Source organism: Puma concolor, chromosome A1 (assembly GCF_028749965.1).
Source record: "Puma concolor isolate L17-30 chromosome A1, mPumCon1.1.hap2, whole genome shotgun sequence".
Taxonomy (NCBI): Eukaryota; Metazoa; Chordata; class Mammalia; order Carnivora; family Felidae; genus Puma; species Puma concolor.
The window spans coordinates 217,328,576-217,347,642 of record NC_141667.1 but is presented as its reverse complement, the minus strand read 5'-3'; the positions used below and the strand labels follow the sequence as shown (position 1 = coordinate 217,347,642).

The following is a 19,067-nucleotide window of genomic DNA, read 5'->3' as shown; positions in this document are numbered from 1 at the left end:
CCAATTTTCATATTAGTAAATTAATACTAAAATCCATAAGTGATGCTATTTCCACTTATGTACAAGTTATTAGAATTTTTACAAGTTGTCAGTGTTAATTTGTATTACAGTATGCATTGGCAGTTAAATATAGAAAGCAAAATTGTTTAATTTACATTTATTTGAAGAATTGGTTTTTAGTGGATATTTCCCCCACTTCCTCCAACCCCACTCTCCATTTCATATAGAGTTGGAGCTAGTTAGCAACAGTTGAAAATTAACTGGTGTTGCTGTAGAAAGTGTCTTTATACTTTTTTGGTAGTGTGTATGTTGCAGTTTAATTTACTTCACTTTATCCTAGTTGCCAGCATTGGCTGTTCTCTGTGCATAGTCTTTTTTAACAAATTATTTTTATTGCACTGTGCTGCAGTATTGCCTTGCTCATAGAAGTGTAGTCAATTTAGTTCTGTTAGTTTTGTTTGGAATTCAGTTTGGAATTGTTTTAGTCTATTTATAAGTAACATGCAAGGTTGTTTTAGAAAGTTCTTTTTAAAAATATTCTCCCAGATTATGCATCAAATACGTTTCTGAAGTCTGTTTTTTCTTTCAAAAATATGAACTATAAATATGAAGAGACCTTATTTTTAATATAAGCCTTTTAATTTTAGAACTTCAGTGGGTAGGGGTTTCTTCTAGTACCAGTTAGTACATTTATGTAGTTTTAATTGTTTAATTATTTGACAGTTTCCTAATATGCCATGACTCATCCAGATTAAAATAATTTATGTTTTCGTTTGTGCTAAGGGAAGTTGAGGCCGCAAAAAGATGTAATTAGGGGCACCTGGGTGGCTCAGTTGGTTATGCATCTGACTTCAGCTCAGGTCATGATGTTGCAGTTCGTGAGTTTGAGCCCCGCGTCAGGCTCTGTGCCGATAGCTCAGAGCCTAGAGCCTGCTTCTGATTCTGTGTCTCCCTCTCTCTCTCTCTCTGCCCCCCCCCCCACCTTGTGCTCTGTCTCTCTCAAAAATAAATAAAAACATTTAAAAAAAAGATGTAATTCTGTATTGTAGTGAGGATACTAGAATTGATACATGTTTTATTGACACAATTTTAGTAATTAGGCTTCAGGAATAATTAATAATTTAAAAAGAGGTTTCTATATGTTTCTCCTTTCTTAGCCATATTTATGTAGTATGTAGCTTTGAGTACATTGTCATATTTGTAAGTTTTGGGGGAAGAGGAGGGACAGTTTCCATTTATTAAGACCCTCTTTTGTTATATTTTAATAGAGTAAAACTTTGTGTCCCCTGTTTTTCTTTTTTCAGTTGAAAAGATATCATGAAAATTTTGATATTTATTTACTGTGCAAATAGAGGGGAGAAATAGGAAAATAACTCAATAGACTTTCACCAGTGTCACCTGGGCTTTGATAATGATGGTGTTTGGGAAAGACTTGATGATGTGGGTGAAAGTGTGCTGACAGTTTGAAATCAAAGAATAATTTGAAAACAAATCTGGGGGGAGAGCTTTTAAAGTCTCTGAGATAGGGAAGACTTTAATATTTACATTTTTAATTTCCTTGTTTCTCACTTTTCTCATATACTTTGAAGCATTTGCTTATTGAAGCATGTTCAGATGTTAATTGAAAAAGGTTTTTCCCCCCTCAGTCATATCTATATTTTATTCTGTTATGGTGTTTTTTTTCTTTTTTTTAAAGTTATTTGTTTATTTGAGAGGGGGGGAGAGAGAGAGAGAGAGAGAGAGAGAGAGAGAGAGAGACTGCACAGGGGAGGGGCAGAGAGAGAGAGAATTCCAAGCAGGCTCTGCACTGAGCAAGGCTCGAATTCACAGATGGTAAGATCAGGACCTGAGCCGAATCAGGAGTTGGACCCTTAACCAACTGAACCACCCAGGTGCCCCTCTGTTGTGGTATTTATTTGCCTTTGAGGGCCCAAATTTTTAGAATGAAAATTCTAATTAAGTCATATTAATTGGTAACATACTTTTAAAGTAATAAATTAATATATATGAGTAAATGCTTTTCATGTATTGCAGGTTTGTGTATATATTTAGACAAACAGGATTTAAAACATATTTTGTCTTCCTTGCAAACATGAAGCATTTTGTCTATGCCAATCATGAATGTTTCAGTAATAATATTTAGGTAACTTATTATTGATGACTACTGATGGAAGTTCCTAGATAGATGGTTGGAATTCCTATTCCTTTCAATTACAAAAGTTCAAGTCCTACTTTTTCCCTTTGCCTCAGATTTTTTTTTTCTGTCCACGACCTCCCTATAACATAGACTTGGTGTTCAAAGTCAGTGCAGTTTTGAGAGGAGGTCTGATACTGTTGGATGCTGAGAATATGACTTTTATTTCTTTGCTGTTTTCCCCTAAGTTGGGAGACTCAACAGTAGCTAAAAGTAAAGTTCTAGTGATAATCACTACGTAGGTGAATCTTGACTAGTTCTTGATGTCACCGGTACAAGCAGCTTTGTCTCTGTGGGAAAAGAGTGACAAGAATACAAGAAGGGGTGTACGATTCAGTCATTAGTCCTCACTTGAATATCTTTGACATATAGTCTGAACCTTTTGAAATCTTCAAAGTTGATGTTAATGATCTAGCATTAGAGAGAAGCTGTGGTTTTCAGTGGTAGGTCAGGGGGGTAGTGGAGTCCTGATCCAAGCAACAGATTACAGAGCAGGAAGGAGCCCTCAGAAAAACAAGAAGGGAGATGCTAGATGACCAGTGTTTTAGGTATAATAATAAATAGCTTCTTGCCTCGATTATGGAAAGCACTACCATTAATTTTTTTTTTTTTTTTTTTTTGGAGGAGGGTGTGTTGGAAGTGTTGGCATGCGGAGATATATAGGAGTTTTGTGAGCAGAACTATTTCCTTCGAGAGTGGAGGGAAATACGTTAAGGTTAGGGTTAGTCTTCTTGAGGCAGTGTGGTGGGGTGGTGTGCCTGTTTTCCAAGTTCTAAATAACTGGTAATAGCTAATAAGGAACTTCTAGAACTCCTTCAATTTTAAGTTTATTAATAAATGTTTTAAAAATTGAATTAGTGAATGAGGATTATAATGTGCATCTATGTATTAGTACTTACAATAACATATAATGAAACTTTAAATATGCTTTTGTTCTAAACGTTCCCTATATATTTTGTGGCATACTCACTTTTTATTGCCTCCTGCTCTGATATAAATTGTAAAAAAGTGGTTTTCTCAATTAATCAAAGCTCTACGTTTTCTAGATCTTTCCTCAGCTCCCTTTATCTTGGCTTTCAGCTCTCTAAAGAACATTTTAGTTTGATAAATCAAATGGGTACATGAAATTTTACCAACTTTTACTCTGTAAATTCTCATTTGGGCTGAGAATGAAATCAAAGATTATCTTACAGTAGTAACTTGGATGTACAGTTGGCTGTAAAGTTCCTTACTCGGAGAACACTTGACACATATGTGATTTCATGTTGCAGCAAATTCTTATTTATGGGACACTCTATGCTAATTTTTAAAAATTTGTAACTAAAATTATTTTCTGAATTCTTTGAATCACTAAATATTAATTAATAAAATGGTTGTATTTTATATTAAAGAATAAGACTGTACCTTTTTTTCCAATTTAAAACTATCATTTCCTATTTTTCTCTTGGTTCATTATCTTTTGTTCATTTGTCAAATGTTGTCCTTATTCTTAGGATTCTTTTAAAAATGTGACCTGAAAAGAAGTATCTAACTAAACCAAATATTGTTTATAATTTTTTTAAAGTTTTGATTTGGTACTCTCATGATTTAATTTCCTTTCAAATTATATATCTTTATTTTGAGACCACATTAAAGAGCTTTTTGAATTTGTGAACTTCATGGAGACCAGTTCTATACCAAATGGAACTTTTGCCTCTTTGGCTGCGATTGTTCATGCTAGTAACTTTTGACTATTGATAAGATTTCAGCTATTTAGATTGTATGAAATTTGAATGGGTTAGTGGTTTTTTTGGAGTCTTAGTTAGGCAGCTCTTACCCAATTCCCAGAGTGATGTACTAAGTTGTTCTAGATCTGGAAATTAATATTGTTTTCTAATGTATATCATAATACTGTTATCTGACGCTTTCATTTCCAGTTGAATCACCTGATTATATACTTGGATTTGTTTTGTTATGATTTCAGTTTTAAATGTTTTATTTACTTTTGTAAAATATTTGTACAATTTGTCTTTCTTATTTCTAAATGGTAAGGTAGCCTGTTCATCACTTTTAGCACCTTTGATTTTTATGTCAGTGTGGTATATAAATTATAGAAACATCTTGACTTCTAGTTCTGTAGCCTGTTCCATTTTGAAAGAAAGTCATTTTATCAACATTGACTTTTTTTTTATATGTATATAATTGGAAAATAAATGTCCTTGAATAGACTGTTCTTTTTTAAGGTCTGTAAGGTGGAGAAAATACTTAAATAGTTTTCACTTTTCTCCCAAGCTGCTTTTTGGAATATACCTAATGTCATGAACCGTATAAAGCATAATTTCTGCTATCACCTGATCTTATTTCCTGTTCTCTTTGTCATAGCTTTTCCCGTTAAGTAGTTGATAGAGAATGATAGTACAACTTTTCCTTGAAGGATAGTTAACTAAGTTTTGAAACTTTTATAAGGAACGTAGAAGCTAAACATTTTACAGTGTGTTTTCTGAGGTTGAATGTACTTTGAAAACTGTGTGAGTAGAATATTATTCATTCTGCAGAAGAGGTAAAATTGTAGCCAACAGGTTCCAAAGTTGTTATAAATTTACTAAGAAGGTATGCCTTAGAAGATACCAACTGTTTACCTCTGTTTACCTGTGACCTCTCCGATGCCTTTTTTCTCCTGAGAAAAATTCCCCATAATTTTGCAGTGTGATCTACAGCTTTATCTACATGTAAGTTATAGGCTCAGTTAATTTAAAATGGAAGAATTTTACAGTTTTGCCTCTCTCTCTTTTTGGTTAAAGTAGTACAAAATGTCAAAAATTAGAAGGAAGGTCACAGTGGAAAATACCAAGACCATATCTGATAGCACATCCCGAAGACCCAGTGTATTTGAGAGGCTCGGACCCAGCACTGGCAGTACAGCAGAGGTGAGTTGTCACTAGAACAGTCACAGGGGTTGTCTTATAATCCTATTCTTGAAATACTGGTTTGTATCATAAAGGTGAACAGGTTATTGTATTGTAGGAATGTTCAGTAAATTTTTAAAACTGAGTAGCATAAAGAGGAGTGAGAAGAGTCACAATTTTCATGTTTTTTTCCCTGGTATTTTTATTGTTTGGGGGATAATGTATCTCAGGTTAGCTGGAGTTTTGGTAGAATTTGTTTTAATTTTGTCCCTGTAGCGTCGTTTATCCAGAAATAAATCTGAAATTTACGTAGTAATATCTGTCTCTTAGACACAGTGCCGTAATTGGCTGAAGACTGGCAACTGCCTCTATGGAAACACATGTAGATTCGTACATGGCCCTTCACCCCGTGGTAAAGGTTATAGCAGCAATTATAGAAGGTAAATTAAGAACTTTGAATTGTTCATATACTGTTAGAAGATGGCTTTTGTAATTTATCTAGTATAAAAATCTGAAATACAAACATATTTGATCAGATTTTCTCTTTTGGTGGTAGATCAACGAGATCTTTCTAGTTGTTAATTTCAAGATTAATAAAATGTATGCTTTAAAATTATTTGCTCAGCATTTACGGTTTTTGCCAACAGATTTTTTTGTATGTATGACTTACCCCCCCCATTATGTATTAAATGGTTTAAGATAGAATTTTATGGATTTATTTTTACTGAGCGGAGACTTTTTAACTCTTAAAATATTAAAATTTAAAATGGATATAACTTTAGCTTTTTAAGATGTTCTGAATTCAAATCTTAATGACAAAAGACAATCCACTGCAGACTCTGTAGATTAAAATGCATTTGCCAAATCTCTAAACTGTGTATCAACGTAAAATATGTATTTCTATGTGGATAAAGGTACTACTACCTATTTAGAACATCTTTTTTGCCTTTGATAAAGGCAAAACTAAATGAAATTTTTCAATAAAGCCCTTTTATTTTTCTTTCAGTTCAGTTCACGATTTTGTTATTGTGTTTAAATATGTAACATATGTAAAGATTGTCACAAAAGCGGTTTAAACTTGATTGGTAAACAAATAATTAACCAAGTCGTAAAATTGAATGTGCTGATTGCCTTGGCTACAGCAAGAGTGTAAAAATCAAACATTAGCATTTGCAGTGTTTTTTTAATAAGTGAATTGATGTGTGTGTGTGTGTGTGTATAGATTTTGAGGCCTAATAGAATTTAAAATTCAAACGCTGAACTGGCTTTCTGTTCATGTAAACATACATTTTAGCTTACTTGTGATGCTGAATACTCTGTTTTATTTGTATTTAGATTGGCATCTGTGCCCTCTGTTAATGTGGGAAAACCACTTCTTTTATATGTTTAAGTATCTGTATAAATACACACCTGGGTAAAGTGTTTCAATAATTTTAATGTTTTGTTTATGTTATTACCACACTTTAATACATACTTTAATTCATCTGTGAAATTCGTTGTTAACTGACAGAAAATTTTTATAGAAGGGGTAATTTTGAGGAAAATGGGCAGAGAAATTGGCCTAAAATGGAAAAATACAGTGTCATTACTAGACTTGGAATAAAGGAGTTTTTAATTTTGTGCATGTTTTTCCATTTGATAACCCTCTTTGGCTTTGTCTTTTTTTCCTTTTTTTTTTTATAGGGAAGAGAATGTAGTTCGTAATGTGATTCAAAGATGGAAAGAAAACCCGCGTATTTCAGAAATGCTTTTTTAGTCACAAGATATTTAAGTCATTTATTGAGCATTCACTGTATGTAGAGCACTCAGGTGCTGTTTAGGATAGAAACAAGTTCATAATAAATTGTCTTATTATATAAAGGAAACCGGGGCACAGAAGATTTACATGTACATCATAATTAAAATTTAAAGCCTTTAAGTACTGGTTCATAATAAGTTTCACTTTCAAGGTCAGATTTAACTGTTAAAGCGTTTAATATAGTCTTATAAAATATACATATAAATATTAATGAGAGCCTGTAACAGGAATTAACTGAATTATTTCTTCATTAATCATTTGTTTTGTATTGATTGATAAAAGAATTGATTGATAGATAGCTATCAAAGAATTGATCAAGATAGCTTGATCAACTATTACTTGAAATAGATGTAAATGTCTATGTGATTTCTTTTTACCTTTAAAAATATATATACAGTATTTTTTGTTAGCCAGTGAGGGACATACCACTCCTTGACTTCTGTTGCTCTTTTTTAAAGATCCTCTAGGAATATTCTTTAAAGATAAGTGTTTTCCATCTCTGCTTTGTTTTCTTACTTAATATTGGTGTGAAAATAATTGGATAGCTGTTTATCGAACTTTCAGTATAAGTTATTAAGGTTTACAGTGTTGAATATAAATATGTATGATTTTCCTTAATTAAAGGAACTCCGCTGCCTAAATCTTGCTTTGAATCCTTTAACTATTTTCTGTTCTGAAACAATACCAAATTTAAGAAGAGTTATAAGAATAACAGAAAAATCCTATATTTGCCATGATTCTTGAGGTGGGTAATTCTCAGTTGTTGGCATTGCATCCAACCACATACGTGTATATATGAAAATACCGCTAATGTTGCCTTTTGATTAATTTTACAACGTTGGGGTTTAAAACTTTATCTTCTGACTTTTTACTTCAAATACAAGTAATACATTTATGTGATTTTTAGAAAAACAAGTTAAGCTGTTAATTACAAATTCTTTTTTCTCAGCTCACATGCAGTTTCTTATTCTTATCACTAGTACCTGCCTCCCCATGGAATTTTAATGTATACACTTCTGGTTGGTATTGGGAGAAAACTTGTAAGTGATGCTTGTATTATTTATATATTAATATTTAAGCTCAAGCAAATTGATTATTTTTCTGAACATTAGGAGCCATGGACAGTTAGAAAATTTTTATTGATTTGTGAGGTATTTCTGTAAATATAGTCTTATAAGTGTTACATGAATATAGATCTTTGTTGTTTTGTTTTGTTTTTCTTTTGTTTTTGTTTTTTCGGTTCAAAGGTCACCAGAAAGACCTACAGGGGATCTTAGAGAAAGAATGAAGAATAAGCGCCAAGATGTGGACACTGAGTCCCAGAAACGAAACACAGAGGAGTCATCCTCACCTGTTAGGGTAGGAATGAATTTCCCAAAACAAAGTTTAATTTCGGTAGTGATTTATTATTTACATTCCACTCAAAATAGTATCTTGGGTGCTAAATATATGGTAAATGTGTAATACCAGGTTATAATGTTTTATGTGAATAATGTAATTTAGAGGAAAAACATCCTCTGGGAAAACTCCTAACTCTCTGAATTAGTTCTTGATGGTAGTTAATTAAGGTGAAGGGAATTGGTTAGCAGAGCCCAGTCTGAACTTCATAGGATTTCTGTATCTTGGTGGGCATCCTGAGCATCTAAAAGTATTCTGAAGTTTTCAGAATTCAGTCAGCTGTCCTATCCTGCTTGCTTCTAAGAAAGATTGAAGTGGGTTACAGTAGAACACTTAGAAATTAAAACAGTGAAAGCAGGCGTGGTGGTGATGGAAGCTGAACTAGAGAACTTAGGTGAAGGAAAGCACATGTGACCACAAATTCAGTGGTGAATTTCCTGGTAATTAATGAAGCCAGAAGAGAAATATAATTGATGATTATATATAATTTGGTGGTTGTATAAGTATATAAATTTATATCAATATAAAAATCGATGCTTCAGTATAACTTATTGAATAAAAGAAGACATCAGTTTTTCAGAAATGGAAATCTCTTCCTGAGTTAATTTTTTTTTAAGAAATTTATGTGTATGTGTAACAGATTATTGAGATATAACTCACATACCATACTGTTCATCCATTTCAAGTGTACATTTCAGTGGTTTTTGTATATTCCCAGAGTCAGGCAACCATCACCACAGTCAATTTTGGAGCATTTTCATCACCCTGAAAAGAAACCCCGTACCCTTTAGTGGTCATACTTGTATCATCCAACTGACCACCAGCCCTAGGTGACCACTGTTCCACTTACGATCACTATAGATTTGCCTGCTGTGGATATTTCATAATGCTGGAGTTACGCAATATGTGGTTTTGTTTTTGACTAGTGTCTTTCACTTAGAGTTTTCAAGGTTCATGAAAGACTATAGGATACATCAATATTTTATTCCTTGTTTTTGCCAAATAATATTCCATTGTATTAACATATCATGTTTATCCATTCATTAGTAGATGAACATTTGGGTTGTTTCCACTTTTTGGCTTTTAGGTATAATGCTGCTATGAACATCCATACACAATTTTTTGAGTGGACACATGTTTTCATTTCTCTTGGATTTATATCCTGGAGTAGAATTGCTGCATCATACAGCAACTCTATGTTTAATTTTTTGAGCAACTGCTAGGTTGTTTTCTGAAGCAGCTACACCATTTTACATTCTTGTCAGCAGTGTAGGAGGTTTTCAATTCTCTGTGTCTTTATCAGCATTTGCTATTATCTAAGTCATTCATTATAGCCATCTTAATGGATGTGACGTGGTAATCTAATTGTAGTTTTTGCAATTCCCTGACGGCTAATGATACTGAATATCGTCTCCTGTGCTTATTGGCGACCTGCATACCTTCTCAGGAGACATGTTCATTCAAATCCTTTGCCTATGTTTTAATTGGGTTGTCTTTTTGTTGATTTGTAACAACTCTATGTATTTGAAAAAAAAATTTTTAATGTTTATTTTTGAGAGAGAGCATGAGTGGGGGAGGACCAGAGAGAGAGAGAGAGAGAGAGAGAATCTGAAGCAGGCTCAGGCTCTGAGCTGTCAGGACAGAGCCAAACGTGGGGCTCTAACTCTCAAACCGTGAGATCATGACCCAAGCTGAAGTCGGACTGAGCCACCCAGGTGCCCCTTCAACTCTATGTATTTTAGATACAAATTCCTTTTATACGATTTTTAAAAGTTTTCTTCCATTCTTTGGGTTATCTTTTTATGTTCTTGATGATGTCCTTTAAAGCACAAATGTTTTTAATTTGATGAAATCCAGTTTATCTGTGTTTTTGTTGTTGTTTGTGCTTTAGGTGTCTTATTTAAGAAACCATTGTCTAATTCAGGGTCACAAAGATTTATGCCGTGTTTTCTTCAAAGAATCTTAGAGCTTTAGCTTTGATCCATTTTGAGTTAATTTTTATGTATGGTCCAGTCTTATTCTTTTTCATGTGGATATCTTAGTTGTCTCATATTATAATCTTTTTATTAAGATTATTGTTTAAACAGAAACGTTTCTGATAATTTAAGCTTTATAGAAGCTTTCCTGTGATTGTCTTTGATCCTTGATAAAAAAGCTGTGTTACAGTTTCACATTATAGTTTGTAGAGACTTCTCTTTGGGAACCTAAAGTAGTGCAGTTTTAAGTTTGTAGCTTCTAACGTCTGATATGATCCATAATACTGCTTTAGAAATCTCAAAGTGTACTTCTCAGCTACAGGTATGTATCAGAAGGTTTTTAGAGGATAGTCTTTTGCAAAATACATGCTGATACTCTATCCCTGATCTACTGAATGAGAGGTTCTGGATAGAGGCTGAAAATTGCATTTTGCATTTTGCAAATTTTGCATATTGCATTTTGAAATAACTGATTATTCAGAATAAGGAGCGAACTTGTGGTTTGCTAGTAATATGTAACAACCACTTGGGGCGTGGGGAGCCATGCTTTGTAGGATTCGCCAGTTTTTTTGGTGTAAGTACTCCCATCGTGCTCGGTCTCATGTTGGCAAAGTGATATCACTGAATACAGAGTTGAGAAGAGATACTCGTTTTCACACCATTATATAGTATCATTCACACGTATGTCACACACAGATGTATATACACATATATAATAAGTGTAATTAACCTCAAGTAAAATGTACTAAAATAGGAAGTGAGTTTCGAATAAGTAGTACCTTTGTTTTTATTATTTAACTGTCAGCTTATATGCTTTAATTTTTTTTTAATTTTCTTTTTTTAATGTTTATTTATTTTGAGAGAGAGAGGGAGAGACAGAGCACGAGCAGGGAAGGGGCAGAGAGAGAGGGAGACCCAGAATCCAAAGCAGGCTCCAGGCTCTGAGCTGTCAGCACAGAGCCCGATGTGAGGCTCAAAGTCCCAAACAGTGAGATCATGACCTGAGCCGAAGTCAGACGCCCAACCGACCGAGCCACCCAGGTGTCCCTATGATTTAATTTTTAATCATAGCTCCGTTTAACAGTGGCTTGTGCAGTTCCTAAAAATTTAACAGTTGGCTCTTGTGAGTCAGTGTGGACCTGACTGTAGCACACCACTCAACGGGCTGTAGTTTAAAGGGCAAACATCTGGAATTCGTATTCTGAAGACATTATTTTAGGAATTGTTTTTTAACTTTACTGTCAGTTTCCTTATCTGTAAAATGGAGTTGATGGCTATATCAATGTGTTACTGTGAAGAAAATACGTGTAAAACAAAGTAGCATGAGTGGCTGGTCCATGGTGACTGTTGGAAAATGGTATGGACAGGGGTGAGAATAGCTCTCAGCCTTCCTGTCTAATATAAATTGGCTTTAGGCCCTTTATAGGAGATGAACATCAGCTTTGGAGATTTAGGTTGTTAACAGATACCTAAATCTAAGTGTGTTGCTTATCATAAAGGTTTATATGTTCAGCATTATCGGTTTAGTAGACAGCTAAGTTGACATTACATTAAGAAATTTAAAGCCTGGGGCACCTGGGTGTTTCAGCCAATTGAGTGTCAGACTTTGGCTTAGGTCATGATCTCACAGTTCATGAGTTCCAGCCTCGTGTCTGGCTCTCTACTGTCAGCGCAGAGCCCACTTTGGTTCCTCTGTCTCCCTTGCTCTCTGCACCCCCGTCTTAAAAACAAACATTAAAAAAATTTTTTAAGCCTGATTTTTACTTTCTCTAGAAGAGAAAGCCCTCAAAGGTGCTGAATGCCATGCATACCTAAGGGTTATAGTTAGAAGATTCAAGAGTGATAAGGTTTTAGGAAATTGACTATCCAAACTTAGAGAAGACTGTTAATAAGCTAGGATACCGGGGTATTAACTATTCAGAGTGATCTGTATGGCAGGATAACAAGTGCTGTTCATTTCTGTGATATTCCTACTGCAGCACATGGGCCTGCTGATCTTAATGTAATAAATTTCTACGGGAAAGTCATTTAGTTTAGGTAGGGGCACCTATAGGTTAGATAACAGTGTCGCTAAGATAGGTTGTGTGTGGTTTTTCACAAAATAACTATAATTCTACCCCTTCTGTCCCACTGAATCCAGCTCCAGTGTGTCTGAGTTATGAGGTGGATAACCCATGATCTTGGGGGAGACATTCATCAGTAGATAAATTGTAATTCTATAAAGTACGATAGTATGACAGAGAGATGAATAAAACACACAGTGGAGAGAGTAAATACCTCCATGGGGAACCACAGAACATTTCACAGAGGGAAAGGATATTTGCCCTGAGTGTTGAAGGATAGGTAGGATGAAAGAGGGGGCAGTGAAAGTTTAGGAAGAGGAAAAAACCAGCACACTAACAATAAGGAGTTTTAAAGGACTCCTAGTGTGTTTGAGAATCTGTGAAGATATGTGTTTAAAGAATGGAAATTATTGGGGCGCCTGGGTGGCGCAGTCGGTTAAGCGTCTGACTTCAGCCAGGTCACGATCTCGCGGTCTGTGAGTTCGAGCCCCGCGTCAGGCTCTGGGCTGATGGCTCGGAGCCTGGAGCCTGTTTCCGATTCTGTGTCTCCCTCTCTCTCTGCCCCTCCCCCGTTCATGCTCTGTCTCTCTCTGTCCCAAAAATAAATAAATGTTGAAAAAAAAAATTTTAAAAAAAAAAGAATGGAAATTATAGAATGTGAATTTGTGACAAGGGCTGAAGAGGTGGATTAGGTCGATCAGATTGTGAATAGTCTTAATGTGTCAGTCAGGGTTTGGCAAGAGAAAAGAGATTTGTACGCCAGGAATCTATTCTTGTTCACAGATTCGCCTCTAGACCCTGCAACTAGTAAGTTCACTTAATGAATGAAGAGTGCTTCTGATGTGTAGCCAGTGTTTGGACCTCTGGTGGTCTGGGGCATCTGTGCTCCAGTGGGGCTGCTGAACACTTGAAATGGGGCTAGTCTGAATTGAGCTGTTCTGTAAGTGTAAAATACGTAGTGAATTTCAAAGCCTTGATATGTAAAATAAAAGTCAAGTAGCTCATTAATAATTTTTGTTTACATGTTGAAATGACAATATTTTGGATAGACTGGGTTAAAGATATCAGAATTTTAATTTTCCCTGTTTCTTTTTTCTTTTTAATATGGAAACAATAATATCCAAAATTACATATGTGGCTCATGTAACATTTTTATTGCAAAGGATGTGTTTGGGCAATCTGAGCCAAATTTAACACAATGGAACTAAATTTAATACAGAGGCGCGAGGTAAAGTCAGTAGGATTTGATGACCAAAAGAATGAGTGGAGGGGACATGTTAAACCTAAGTAGGTTTTCGATGCCATTAAGTAAGATGGGGAAGACAGTGAGTTGAGTTGTGGCCCCTTTTGTGTACTAGGCTTATATCACGGACAAGTAATTTTTGGCACTATTTTCAGTACTTGTACGGATGCTAGTATGCTATTAGAGTCCCCTGTTGACATTCAGTTGCATTATCTTATGTTTAATAGTTCCAGAATAACAATAATATCACTAATAATATTACTGAGAACAGTTTAAGATTTCTTTGTAGTTCTTAGGATATATCCCATTAGGGAAATACCTGTGAAATCTGTTAAGGACATATAATCAAATTATTGTATGTCAAGTCACTTGAAACAGTTCTTCTCTGAGGTCAAACCACAAAATTGATAACAGTTGCATTGCTTTATTTAATTTTGATTTTTGTTCTAGGGTTTCTTTTTATTTTATTTCATTTTGTTTTTTCATCATAAAACATTTACATGGTTGCAGAGTTAAATCTCCCAAACAGTTTACCTTCAGAAAAGTCTTTTTATCTCTTGATTGTTCCACCCTATTACCAATAGGTAACCAGTTTTAGTAGTTTGTGGATTATACCGCTGTTTTAACACACACACACATACAGATCCAAATTGTATGCATATGAGTACATACACAAATTACTGTTTATGTAGGGGTATTTCTTCTTTTTCTTAGATAAAAGGTAACATACTGTATACATTTTCTTTACCTTGCTGTGTTTACTTATTACTGTATCTAGGAGACCATTCCATAGCAATATGTAGAGATATTTCTTACGTCTTTTTACATTTACGTAGCACTTCATTGTATGAATGTATCATACATTGTTTAACCAGTCTTCTACTGCAGACATTTATTTCAGTCTTGCTACAGCAAATAGAACTTCAGTGAAGAGCTTTGTGCACTTGTTTTTGGGTTTAAGTGTGTCTTAGGAAGAGATAAAGCCCTCAAATGGAACTGCTGTGTCAAGAGTAAAATCCTATGTAATTTTGCTAAATAATGACAATTCTTTTTCAAAGCATTGTTGCCTGCAGTGTATGATGGTGCCTTTTTTTTTTTTTTCCCTACTTTGTTAGCATATGTGGTCAAATTTTCGAATTTTTCCCAATTTGATAGGAAAAAATAGGGTGTATAATTTTTATTTATGTTACTCTTATGAATGAAGGTAGACATCTTCCTATAGATAAGGAACATTTTCTGTGAATTCTGTTCATGTCTCCTGCCTATTTTTGATTTTTTTTTGGGGGGGGGGTGGTTTTTTCCTTTTCTATTTTTAGAATCCCTGTCTTGTAGGGATAATTTATTTATGATATTGGGTACAGATAATTTCCTTGTTTTTTCATTTATTTTATTTTAATACTTTATTTTTCAGTTTTAGGTTCATAGCAAAATTGATCAGAAGGTACAAAGATTTCCCATGTGACTCCACACAGTCACAACCTCCCACACTCTAAATATCCTGAACCAAAGTGATACATTTCTTAAAATTAGTGAACCTACACTGACACATTATCACTCAACGGTCATAGTTTGTATTAGGATTTACTCCTGTACATTCTATAGGTTTGGACAAATGTATAATGACATGTTCACCGTTATAGTATCATACAGAGTAGTTAGACTGCCCTAAAAATTCTCTGTGCCTATTCATTTTTCTTTCCTATTATCTCCTAGTAACTACTGTTTCTTTTACTGTTTCCAGAGCTTTTCCTTTTATAGAATGTCCAGTAATTGCAATGATACAGTATGTAAACGTTTTAGATTGGCTTCTTTCACTTAACAATAGGCATTTAAGATTCTGCCATGTCTGTTTATGGCTTGATAGCTCATTTGTTTTTAACCCTGAATAATATTTCATTATCTGGATGTGTCAGGTAATAGTTTATCTATTCATCTTTAGAAGGATACCTTGGTTGCTTTCAAGTTTTGGCAATTTTGGATAAAGCTGCTATAAACATCCTTGTTTGGGTAAATTCCAAGGAATGCCACTATAGGATTATATGGTATGAGTATGTTTAGTTTCCTAAGTTTTAGTTTCTCTAGTTGAGGAAGTTCCCCTCTGCTTGTAGTATGCTAAGAGTTTTTATCACGAATGGATGTTAGATTTTGTCAAATGCTTTCACTGTTATCTATGGAAATGATCACATGATTTTTTCTTCTTAAGTCTGTTGATGTGATGGATTATTTTAATTGACTTTTGATTGGTGAATCAACCTTGTATACCTGGTATAAATCCCACTAGGTTGTGTTGGGCAGATCTTTTTATATATTGATGGATTTGATTTGCTAATATTTTCAGGATATTTGCATCTATGTTCTTAAGAAATATTTGTCATTACAAGAAGATTGCGGTGTCTTTGTCTGGTTTTGGTATTATTTTGCTATTAAATGCTGTCTTCATAGAATGAGTCAGGAAGTATTCTGCTTCTATTTTCTGAAAAAGACTGTAGAGAATTGCTCTAATTCCTTTCTTAAATGTTTGATAGAATTTGCATGTGAATCCACCTGGGCCTGGTGCTTTCTGTTTTAGAAGATTATTATTGTTTCAGTTTCTTTAATGGAACTGAATGGCTTATTCAGATTGTCTTTCTTCATGTATGAGTTTTAGCAGATTGTCTTTTTTTGAGGAATTAGACTATTTCATATAGGTTATCAAATTTGTAGTCGTAGCATTGTTTGTAGTATTCCTTAATTATCCTTTTAATGTCCTTGGGATTTGTAGTAATGTCTCCTCTTTTGTTTCTGATATTACTAACTTATGTCTTCTCTCTTTTTTTCCTAGTTAGCCTGACTAGCTTATCAATTTTATTGATGTTTTCAAAGACTGGCTTTAGGTTTCTTTGATTCTTCTCTGTTGATTCCTGTTTTCAATTTTGATTTCTGCTCTTATTTTTATTCTTTTTCACTGCTTACTTTAGATATAATTTGCTGTTCTTTCTCTAGTTTTTTAAAGTGGAAGCTTTGATTATGGATTTTAGAGTTTTAGAAATGCTGTAAATTCTTCTGTAAACCCTGCTTTCACTGCATTCCACAAATTTCGATAAGTTGTATTTCAGCTTCATTTAATTTGAAATATTTTTAAATTGCTCTCGAGGTTTTTTCTTTCAGTCTTGTGTTAATTAGAGGTGTGTTTAATCTCCACGTATTTTGGGATTTTCCAACTAGCTTTCTGTTATTGATTTCTAGTTTAATTACGTTGTGGTCTGGGAGCAAATATGGTGTGATGTCTATTCTTTTAAAAGTGTGTTTTATGGTCCAGAACATGGTCTGTTTTGTGGTGAGTGTCCCCTATGAGCTTGAGAAACATGTATATTCTGCTGTTGTTGGATGAAGTAGTCTATAGACGTCAGTTGTATCCAGTATAGATTGATGGTGCTTTTGAGTTAAACTATGTTCTTACTGATTTTCTCCTTGCTAGATCTGTCCATTTTTGACAGAGCGGTGTTAAAGTCTCCAACTGTAATAGTGGATCATGCCTTTTCCTTACAGTTTATATCAGTTTTTGCCTTATGTATTTTGACACTCTGTTGTTAGGCACATATATATTAAGGATTTTTATGTCTTCTTAGAGAATTGACTGCTTTATCATTATGTAACGCCTCTTTTTGTCCCTGGTCACTTTTCTTGCTTTGAAGTCTGCTCTGTCTGAAATTAACATAGCTACATCCACTCTCTTTTGATTAGTATTAGCACAGTATATCTTTCTCCATCTCTTTTCCTTTTTTTCTGTGTCTTTATATATAAATTTATTTCTCGTAGACAGCATGTATTTGGGTCTTATTTTTTAGTCCACTCTGACAGTTTCTGTTTTCATTGATGTAGTCCATTGATGTTTAAAGGAAGTATTCATATAATTGAATTAATATCTATTATATTTGTTACTGTTTTCTGTTTGTTACCATTGTTCTTTGTTCCTTTTGTCTTCCACTCTTTTTGTGCCTACTATGGTTTTAATGAGCAATTTTATATTATTCCAGTTTCTCCTTTTCTAGCATATCAGTTTACTCATTTTCACTTTTTTTATAGCGGTTGCACTAGAGTTTGCAGTGTACATTTACAACTAATTCCAGTTTACTTTCAAGTAACACTCTAGTGCTTCACAGGTAGTCCAAGTACTGTATAATAACAAAATATTACTAATTCTTTCCTCTGGAATATCCTAAGTGGTACTGGGATTTTCTGCTCCTTAAAGGTTTGGTAAAATTCCCATGTGAAACCAACTGAGTCTGGGGGCACCTAGGTGGCTCAGCCAGTTAAGTGTCCGACTTCAGCTCAGGTCATGTTCTCGCGGTCTGTGGGTTCAAGCCCCACATCAGGCTCTGTGCTGACAGCTCAGAGCCTGGATCCTGCTTTGGATTCTGTGTCTCCCTCTCTGCCCCTCCCCCATTCATGCTCTGTCTCTCTCTGTCTCAAAAATAAATAAACATTAAAAAAAAAAAAGTCTGGTACTGTTTTATGAAAAGTTCTTTATTTTTTTATGGAAATTAGACTTGGCTTTGAAGTCAATTTTGTCAACTTGTATTTTTCTAAAAAATTATTTCCTCTGGGTTTTAAAACTTTCTACATAGAGTTGTGAAGAAATCTCATGTTTTTCTTTATTTTTCTTTGTTCTAATGCCTATTTTTATTTTGTCTGATTCGGGCTACTTTTGCTTTTTCCCTTTTTTCTTGATTTAGGTTAGCCAATGATTTTCAGAGAGTTGGCTTTTGGATTTATAGATTAGTTCTTTCTCTTTTCTAATACATGTATTTGTTTTTTCTTTTATTCTGTCTTTGCTTTACTGTGTTCCTTTTTCTTTTTGAATTGATTGAGCATTTATTTATTCTCATTTGATTTATATTAGTATTAAAGCTTTTCTCCATTAAAAGCTTTAGCTGAATTTATGGATCTGATCTTATATGTCATGTTTTCATTATCATTATTTTCAAGAAATTCTCCTCTTTAGGTTTGGATTTTACCTATGATCCAATAAGTTTTTAATTGTACATTTAAAAATTTTAGGTCGAAGAGCCTTTTGTTTGTTGTATGTGTGTGTGCATGTGTGTGTATGTTATTTCCATTAAAAACAATAACTTTTCTGCTATTACTCTTTATATTTCTATTTTTTTCAACTTTACCAAGATTTTCTTTGTGGCCTAAGGTCAGTTTATCTGAATTTTCCCTGTGTGCTTGAAAGGATGGAGTATTTCCTATTTTTTTGGTTTCAGGTTCTCAAGTATATCTAAAATATCTACTGTTTTGATCTTCTCTATTTTTAATATAATTGTCTACTTGAGGTCTTGATTTGAGACTATCTTGTTAAAGTGTCTTGTGTCTCTACTTTTCCCTACCTCTCTTATACTTGCTGCACTTCACTGTGTGTATGATGCACAGATACAACGATAAAAACTGTTCTCTTTTCGTGGTAATGTTTTTAACGCAGTGTTTAGAGATGACTTGATTTTGGTGATCTGTTGAATGTCCTTTGAAGT

General features: G+C 34.0%; 1 protein-coding gene across 9 annotated transcripts in view; it reads left to right on the top strand.

Moving 5' to 3' along the window:
* The window catches only part of ZC3H13 (zinc finger CCCH-type containing 13), a 98,160-nt gene that overhangs the window by 1,589 nt on the left and 77,504 nt on the right, over positions 1 to 19,067 (top strand). For 7 of the 9 annotated variants that reach the window (XM_086711825.1, XM_086711830.1, XM_086711835.1 and 4 more), the window contains exons 2-4: positions 4,975 to 5,100; positions 5,410 to 5,519; positions 8,125 to 8,236. In XM_086711825.1, the coding sequence (XP_086567951.1) occupies positions 4,984 to 5,100; positions 5,410 to 5,519; positions 8,125 to 8,236 (339 nt within the window). In that variant the 5' untranslated portion in view covers positions 4,975 to 4,983. The remainder of the gene's footprint in view (positions 1 to 4,974; positions 5,101 to 5,409; positions 5,520 to 8,124; positions 8,237 to 19,067) is intronic. The other 2 variants (XM_086711827.1, XM_086711822.1) reach the window with 1 other exon arrangement.